General features: G+C 34.7%; 1 protein-coding gene and 1 non-coding gene across 2 annotated transcripts; both read left to right on the top strand.

Moving 5' to 3' along the window:
* The first annotated feature begins 985 nt into the window (after positions 1–985).
* On the top strand, positions 986–1,058 carry Trnas-gga (transfer RNA serine (anticodon GGA)). Its single transcript has one exon. It is a non-coding gene; the product is annotated as a tRNA-Ser (tRNA).
* A 1,167-nt stretch (positions 1,059–2,225) lies between these two features.
* Positions 2,226–8,396, top strand: LOC134249358 (ATP-dependent RNA helicase DHX8-like). The gene is made up of 10 exons (XM_062731717.1): positions 2,226–2,381; positions 4,040–4,225; positions 5,586–5,672; positions 5,956–6,079; positions 6,271–6,300; positions 6,419–6,448; positions 6,567–6,596; positions 6,715–6,744; positions 6,936–6,965; positions 8,389–8,396. The coding sequence occupies exons 1-10, from the start codon at positions 2,328–2,330 to the stop codon at positions 8,394–8,396; spliced, it is 609 nt and encodes a 202-aa protein (XP_062587701.1). The 5' UTR covers positions 2,226–2,327.
* Positions 8,397–9,711: the final 1,315 nt, after the last annotated feature.

Here is a 9,711-nt window from a genome sequence, read left to right as displayed (position 1 = left end):
TACTAACAAAACACTTTAACAAACTACTTACGAAACACTCTAACAAACCACTAACAAAACACTTTAACAAAATACTTACGGCTACTAACAAAACGCTTTAACAAAATACTTACGAAACACTCTAACAAACTACTAACAAATCATAAGCAACAAATCATCAATAAACCACTAAATTTGAATTTTGAAAATTATAATTAGCAAATTCACAAGTCTTAAACATTATAAACACCTTGTTTCACAGTATTTTGAATTCCAGGATTGACATTATTCTTCATAGACAATAGCCCGTACACCATTCCAACATTTAAAAACTTGAGAGATATAATTCTTAAGCCATTGGCCACTTCTCCAATCACATACATTTTCACAGAATTTTTAAGTTAATTAAATTCATCATTTAATCCAGTGCTTAAAACTGATATAAGCTGGGTAGATATGGATTAAAGGTCAATCTTAACATGATAAAAACAGGCCATATATGTACACATCCACATTCACAGATTGATGTAGCCAGCATTTTATGTCATGAGAACCTCTGTTATATCCAGATTCATCTGGCATTAAATCGGATTTCAGAATGAGCTTTATTAAACTATAAGACAAGGAATCAGTATCAAATTTTTAATTTGGTTATGGGATTACAAACTAAAATTATCACTTTACCATGAGACCAAGAATGTCTTCCTTTTTTGAGAGATTAGGGGGAGGGGTTTTGAAGTTCTTTGAAATGTGGCGGTCAGCCGGGTTCGATCGCCGGTGGCCAGATAGCTCAGTTGGTAGAGCACCTGACCGGAGTTTCAGGGGGCCCGGGTTCGAATCCCGGTCTGGTCCGCTGCATTTTCTCCTCTCCCGTTACATTTGGTGCCGTGACCAGGATTTGACAGGTGAAAGACCTGCCAGGGATGAGCCTGGGTTGGGGTCTTTGGAGGGCCAAAGACCTTTAAGGAGGGAGGAATGTGGCGGTCAGCCGGGTTCGATCGCCGGTGGCCAGATAGCTCAGTTGGTAGAGCACCTGACCGGAATTTCAGGGGGCCCGGGTTCGAATCCCGGTCTGGTCCGCTGCATTTTCTCCTCTCCCGTTACATTTGGTGCCGTGCCATGCCCTGGAACTGACAGGTGAGAGGCCTGCCAGGGATGAGCCTGGGTTGGGGTCTTTGGAGGGCCAAAGACCTTTAAGGAGGGAGGAATGTGGCGGTCAGCCGGGTTCGATCGCCGGTGGCCAGATAGCTCAGTTGGTAGAGCACCTGACCGGAGTTTCAGGGGGCCCGGGTTCGAATTCCGGTCTGGTCCGCTGCATTTTCTCCTCTCCCGTTACAGAAATAATAGAATTCATAACAACCTTGCCCGCGATAATTTCTCTTGAGAACCTAAATTATACCCAATTTAGAAATTAAGTGATTTTACAGCATTTAATATCCAATACATGTATAGGGTAAAGAAGATATACATGTATACATAAAGTTGTGGGGTAGTTTAGAATTTCCTCTAATTTCATGATTTCTCTGAAGGTTATGTAAGAAAAATGTAGTAAATGAAGTAGGAAATTTTAAATAACCATTTATATATTTGGAGTATATTTCAGATGGTGACAGAAGGCTAGCCTTCCAGGTGAGGGGTGTTGGAATGGCCCCAGCTGATTTACCGGAGTGGAAGAAACATATATCTGGGGGTCAGAAGGCATCGTATGGAAAGAAGGAAAAGAAATCACTTCTAGAACAGCGGCAGAGTCTGCCTATATTTAAACTTAAGGACCAACTAGTCAAGATATGGAGTTGTCACGCTTTTATCCAGACTGATAAAAAGGAGGAGAGATTTAACAAGAGGAAATTCTGGAGGTCATTCAAATCTGATGAATTAAAATCAGTAATATTTAGTCATTGAGATGTCTAGAATGATGATAAATTTATAAAACATTAGTTATATACACATTTTTGTGTGCCTAAAACAATAAAAAGAGCAATAGTATAATTACTTTAAATCATTTTCTATAGGTGAACTAATTTGAGTTGCACTAAAGGATTTCAAGTTTTACAAAATAGACAAAATAAAAAGGATAGATAAAATCTATAGACTATGCTGAGAGAGAACTTGCATAGTGATATCAGAGACCTTGAGCTTCTTATAGTTTGGTTTTCAGGCATATACATTATACAAGATATATTTGCAACTATTTAACAATTATACTTTATTATATAAACTCAATTTTAGGCAGTGACAGACAACCATGTATTAATCGTCAGACAACTCAGATCACACAGTATCTCGCGAAGGCGGGCTACACGACGTCGTGGAAGATCGGCTGTACGCAGCCAAGACGTGTCGCCGCCATGTCTGTCGCCAAACGAGTCTCAGAGGAATTTGGTTGTCAACTGGGAGAGGAGGTATATTGACTCATCACTAACATTATTTTCCCCCTGTGCATTTTATACAACTTTTTTTTTTACATTTATATCTTTCCAAGAAAAATTTTTCAGAATTATGTTTTTGTTTGTATTTTTGGGGGGTCACAAACGTATCAAAAGAAGATGCATGCAAAAAAAAATTAAAAATTTACCAGTACATTTAAAATACAGATTTAAAACTGAATCAAAAAAAAATATTTCAAAAAGATTTAACAAAGGATGAGGTGACTTGCGGCCCCTCGTATACTGACAAAAAATTACATGTCAAAATTTTACTCAAATTTTTGTATGTAACTAATCACTGACGTGTACTTTTATAGAATACTTTTTTAAACAAAAATAGCAACATGATTTGAAAGATATAAATCTTTTATTGGGGTAGGGGTATCATGTTAACATTCAATTCCCATTGCATTTTAGCCCCGCCCCACTCTTTGAAGCCCTTAAAATATACGAGCGCAGATTATAGGTACAATTTTCTCCTTTGGCTAGGCACTGTATTTTATTGAAATCTACCTAAGTATACATGAAAGGAGAAAATTGTACCTAACTGCGCTCACATGCTATTTTTTTAAAAATTGTAAAATCTAGTTGCATGGCCTTTAATTCCCATTACAAACAGATCGACGGAACTAGATTTTCTGACGCAAGAATGAATTCATATGTTAATCGAGGCACAGGCGATACTTTCTAACTGACCAATCAGCTAAATGAAATTCGTTACGAGTGAGTACCACAAAAATACTATGGAAACATGCTTGGAATTTTACTGCTTTCTGACATTTTTTTATGCATTTGAGTCACAGATTAGACACCGATCTACATATGTACCATTTTCGAGACCACTGTAAAATTTATATATATACAGTTACAAACAATTGATAGAATACACATGATATACATTTAAGTTTTGTAGCGTGTTTGGTGAGCAATTCGCTAGGTCTACACATATTCCGGAGTATCGGTGAATACAAGTTTCATAATTTATGCATATGTCCTAAAAATCGTAAATGCTGAAAACCCATGCTTATTATTAAGTATAAACAACCTTGGCTGACCATTATAAAAGTTTGAAATGTAGAAAAGGATAACAGGTAAATTGACCTAAACCACGTGTCTGTGATAAAATGTAAACGTAGTAAACCAGCATGTTTTGTTGTTCTGTCATCGGATTGGACAATGACTATGTGCAAAATAATAACAATAGCCATATAAGGTCTTCTCAGACACGCATATCCCTCTATTGTACTAAGACCCGCCCATTCTCTTGACATAAAAGAAAATATTCTCACAAACCTGGCCGAAATTAGCTGTGATAGGGTCTAAAAAATTAAAGATAATGCAGTATTCCTTATGATTAAAATGTGTCTGGACTATTGAAACTATTCAAAAGGCGTCGTATTTATTCACTCACCTTTGAAAACTAACAACATCGTTGTAGATTAAATATAATTCGTCTTGGAAAAAGGGGCCCCAGATAGCAGTTATGTCACATCATCCTTTAGATTTATGTAGGTGCTTTGTGATACAAAATAATAATACACATTTAGCAGATGCACATACTCCGGCGCCATATGTATGAAATATATGAATGCCTTGAAAATTTCATGAAGATGCATAATTTTAATTTCCTTCAGGTTGGCTACACGATTCGTTTTGAGGACTGTATGAGTCCAAAGACTAAGATTAAATACATGACAGACGGTATGATGCTAAGGGAATGCCTTATTGATGGTGATCTAACTCAGTACAGCATTATAATGTTTGACGAAGCTCATGAGAGGACCATACACACAGATGTCTTGTTTGGTCTACTGAAGGCAGTATGTACATGTTTTGTAGATTGTGTAAATACTGTAAACTAACTATTGTAGATCACTATATTTTCGTAACCCCTTATTTTCAGGAGATAGTCATTGACACTTAATTAGCAAGACAAAATTTTCCTGAATTGTGGTTATTGCTCTATACAATCATAAGGAATGCTATTATACGCAAGAATTAAATGTTCGCGAGCAATGCATGGTCATGTAATTACATGAAAATAAAGTACTCGCGAATAGTATTATTCGCGTCATCTTTTATTCACGATTTGTCAATTTGGAATAAATCCATGATGATCAATTTTCGCTACAATAGAAACATTCCCTATTAATACTAATGGAATAAATGGTTCGATTGATATTCGCGAGTTAGAGTAGGTCGTGGAGCTTGTGGATATTTCTCGCGTGCGAATAAAAGTTGGTTTACAGTAATCACTTTTACTGTAGTCTTAATGAAATCCAATCAAGATGGCTGGATTTTAATTATGGAAGACAAATTAAGTACACACATTAAAGATTCAGTAATTGGCTGAATGATGTAAGGAATCACTGTCTAGTTAGTATAGTATGACAGGGCATCAACAATAGTGGGATTTGGGATAATTTGCATAACGGGCAAAGCCTGTTATGCATAAATTATCCCATGTTTCCTACTATTGTTGATGTCCCTGACATACTATACTAACTAGACAGTGATTCCTTATATTTCCATTTCATTGTAAAATAATATTGTAGATTTAGACTTTAAAAATGCAGACATAGATTTAAATTACATGAGGATTCCCGTCCCAATTTTAAAAGGCCTTGCAGAACACAACGGCAGCCACACGAAATTTTCATGCATATTTAGCCTCCCAAGTGTCAGACTCAGAGACAGATGCGCACGAGACTTGCATGCATGCTAGGCCTCCATAGCTCCTGACCTATCTACCTGCCTAATTTACTTTCCGGCAGAATTATCAGGAAATCAACTCAGCTTACTTTCAAAGGGTTATCATAGAGAAAAAAATTATTAGAAATGGAAATATTCGAATTATATATTAATGCATTTTAGTTCCTTAGAAAAGTTTTAAAGAAAAGCAATTTGATTGGCATTGATTAGTTTGATAGAAAATATTTACATTTAGATTCACGGTATACAGGGAAATTTTTGCCATCATCACCAGAGAGGGAATTTAAAATGTGATGAGTTTAAAAAGAAAACAACATTATCTCCTAAACACAACTCTCTTAATATTGGACAAAATTGTTTGCCAATTTTTTAATGTAAAAGGCAAAAATAAAGGGGCAAAAATTTTAACCCTGTATACTGTAGTTCTTGATGATGATTTTGACGATATTTTTGTCTCTCTGACTGTAGGCCGTACAGAAGAGACCAGAACTGAAGCTCATCGTCACCTCGGCCACTCTGGACGCTGTCAAATTCTCACAGTACTTCTTTGAAGTGGTAAATTAATTCGTAATAGTACATTGTTATTATTTTTCATTGAATATCAATTCTAAAATATTTCATACTTAAGCAAATACTGGTAGTTCAACTTTGCCAATTAATTAGCATTTGTCTTTGAAAACAGCAAAGCTCTGTATAATATGTTTTTTAAAAGAACATGAACAGATTAACTTTTATGTATTTGACTACTTTAAAAAATGTTCTTTGAGGTCTTGGATAAATTTCTTTTTTAAAGATAGCTCAGATTTAAAGTTTGAGATGATCCCTGTAAATTTTTAAGCCTATTTTCACCATTCCCGGAAGGACCTACCCTGTGGAAGTTCTGTACACGAAAGAGGCGGAGTCCGACTATCTAGATGCCTCCATGATAACAGTGATGCAGATCGTCCTGATGGAACCACTAGGTAAGTTACCTATAGTTAATACCTGGACGCCTCCATGATATCAGTGATGCAGATCCACCTGTTGGAACCACGAGGTAATTACCTGTAGTTCATACCTGGAAACCTCCCTGATATCAGTGATGCAGATCCACCTGTTGGAAGTGCCAGGTAAGTTACCTGTAATTAATACCTGGACACCTCTGTGATATCAGTGATGCAGATCCACCTGTTGGAACCACCAGGTAAGTTACCTGTAGTTAATACCTGGACACCTCCATGATAATGGTGATGCAGATCCACATGCTGGAAGTGCCAGGTAAGTTACCTGTAGTTAATACCTGGATGCCTCCATGATATCAGTGATGCAGATCCACCTGTTGGAACCACGAGGTAAGTAGCCTGTAGTTAATACCTGGAAACCTCCGTGATATCAGTGATGCAGATCCACCTGTTGGAAGTGCCAGGTAAGTTACCTGTAATTAATACCTGGACACCTCTGTGATATCAGTGATGCAGATCCACCTGTTGGAACCGCCAGGTAAGTTACCTGTAGTTAATACCTGGACACCTCCATGATATCAGTGATGCAGATCCACCTGTTGGAACCCCCAGGTAAGTAGCCTGTAGTTAATACCTGGACACCTCCATGATATCAGTGATGCAGATCCACCTGTTGGAACCACCAGGTAAGTTACCTGTAGTTAATATCTGGACACCTCTGCGATAACAGTGATGCAGATCCACCTGATGGATTCACCAGGTAAGTTACCTGTAGTTAATATCTGGACACCTCCGTGATATCAGTGATGCAGATCCACCTGAGGATTCACCAGGTAAGTTACCTGTAGTTAATATCTGGACACCTCTGTGATAACAGAGATGCAGATCCACCTGTTGGAAGTGCCAGGTAAGTTACCTGTAGTTAAGGTAAGGTTTGCGTCTCCCTCCAACTTTTATTTTTTTAAATATGCACACATGCCATATATCAATTTATTCAGGGAGATTAGCTTCATCATTTAATATGATTTTCAAAGATATTGCCCGTCCCATTTTTTTAGTAAAAGACGCCAAATTTAACGTATTTCATATTTCACCTCGAATATTATTTTCATTGAAAAAATTGATTTATTTTATTAATTATCAAACTTTTATAATTAAAATGACCTGAATTAGTATAATTCATGCTTCTATTATTTAAACTATTAATTTTCCGTTATCAAAAATGTGAAAAATTGGGTAAAAAAGAAGATTTTTCAATTTTCCTTGATAAAGTGAAACCGTTGCCATGGCAACAAAAATATAAAAATCAACGTTTTACATATCTACCGATTCCATCAAATTCCATGAAGTTATTAATTTGATCATTTTAAATAATTTGAACCAAAAAAATATGTATGTCCCCAATATTATTTCCATGGAAACAGGGGCTATATTATGGGTTCGGAACACAAAAATCAGGCTTTTTCTACACTTATAAAGACAACATTGATATCACCTTGTCATGGTGAATGTTAAAGACTAAATGTATTTTTGATATTGTTTTTAAGGAAAACTTGGCCAAAAATATTCAAAATAAAACTCCTCCTGTGCTACAAGATGGTCTAAAAATTTATTCCATGGAAGAAATCTAGTATTTATGGCAATCTTTACATCTGAATATTCTGATGAAATTGTCCATGAATTATACTGCAACACCTTTAGAAGTACATGTATATGTTTATAACATACTTCAGAACATGTTGCAACTAACCCAATTAAAAGCCTCTGAATTTGACCTCATGCTGATTTAGTTATTCCAACATGTAGTAATTTCTAGACATCTTCGTAGCAAAATATCTTTATTCAGTTATGTCTCGTGACTATCATTATACATGTATGCCATCTTTTGAGTGAAATGTTGTAAGCATTGCATCCACGAAGCTGCTGTTTTTATAATTAAATGATTTCTTTACTTCGAAGAGTAGAAATGCTATCTTGAAAGTAATGTTTGTTTGCCCTCTCTTGACTCTGGGTAAAATTATTGGGTCGGTAGGTGAGAAAATCTTCAACAACATTTCTTTACGGGGAATAAGAGGAATAAAAAGAAAAAATACGGCCCTGCATTGAAAAAAAATTTCAGTCTGGTCATTTTAGTCAGTTTGTCTGGAGAGGCCGACAACCAAACATATCTTAAAGATGGCCTATTTCTACACTTCATGGACATTAGCTCAATCATTGGATTAGGTAGTCTGAGAATCTAAATTGAAATATCAGACAGAACAAAATAAAGATGAATTTTAAGTGACATCAATTCATACTTTAATGAGTTTACAGAGTACTTCTGATTTCAGAGAATTAAAAGGCAAATTCTGCAAAATGACATAACACTGTCATAAATATTTGTCAAGAACAGGGAAAAAGAAACAATGTTACAGTGAGTGATAGATATATCTCCTTGATATACATGAAATAATAATTTAAATATAAAAATTTTTTCTCCTTTTTAAAATCAAAATACAGAAAAAAATTAAAAGATTATAAATGTAAACAATTTTAAAATAAACTACATGTATTTGTGAAAGATTTTAATTTTAGTTGATTACTAAACTGGTCTTATCATTCCTACTAAATTAACAACCTTTCAATTTCCAAGTGTCATATTTCAAACTGTTAAATGTTCACTGCAGCTTTATTTACAAAACTCATCAGCTTTCAGAAATACTTATTTGAGCATATTAGGTCCTGGTAAGAACAAAATTTAATGAATAAAAATATTAAATTTAATTGTTCATGTATTAATTTCCTTGCAATTTTACAAAATAACCCTTTTAAGAAACTTGTTACTTGTAAGTGTAGACAAAAGCAACCTTCAATTAATACCTTAATGTATACATTTATTTTACTGAAAACAAATTCAAAGATGGACAAACAGAGCATGCACTGCAATCATCACATACACATATTTTCTAAATATATTGAAAACAGCATGTATATATACTACCAGGTAGATAGGATGCTGTTAAACATTAAATTTTTTTCTATAATCTATAGACATATAAAAAATATGCATTGGGTACAACAAATCATCATTTCTTTTCCAAATCTCCATTGACTTTGCCATGTCTGGTTCAACATCTTAGCTTGATCCATCCAACTTTCTTTAATATTCTTGAGCTGATATGGGATGACCTCTACTTTGATTGATGGCACAAATCTTTTAAGGAAACACTGAAGTACTTTTTTTTTTGTTCTTATCTATTCCAATTAATGACCCAATTGATCTGAAATCACATGTGTTCATTTTTACAATAACATTTAAGGAATTGCATTTTTGGAATTGCATAAGGAATTGGACTGAATTTCATTCACTCAATGAAATGAAATTTCCAATATAATCAATGAAGAATCAATATGAAATTATTGTACAATTTATACATGTAGATTGAATTAGTGAAATGCAAATGCTTGATCAAGAAAATTAATGTTCTTGTCATGCACAATTTGTATTAATTAAAAAATGAGATATTAATTAAAATCAAACCTCATTTAAAAGGTAACTTGAACAATTGAATACCTGTTCCAATAATGTTACTATTAGGCCTAAAAATTAAGCAAGGATTTTTTTCATAATTTCTTGAATGAATGCATTTTTATTTTTTGGCAATGTTGGGATA

The sequence above is a fragment of the Saccostrea cucullata genome, unplaced genomic scaffold (genome assembly GCF_032062105.1).
Source record: "Saccostrea cucullata isolate Sc308-1 unplaced genomic scaffold, CSIRO_AGI_Scuc_v1 ctg21691, whole genome shotgun sequence".
Classification (NCBI taxonomy): Eukaryota; Metazoa; Mollusca; class Bivalvia; order Ostreida; family Ostreidae; genus Saccostrea; species Saccostrea cuccullata.
This window is presented reverse-complemented; position numbering and strand designations above follow the sequence as displayed.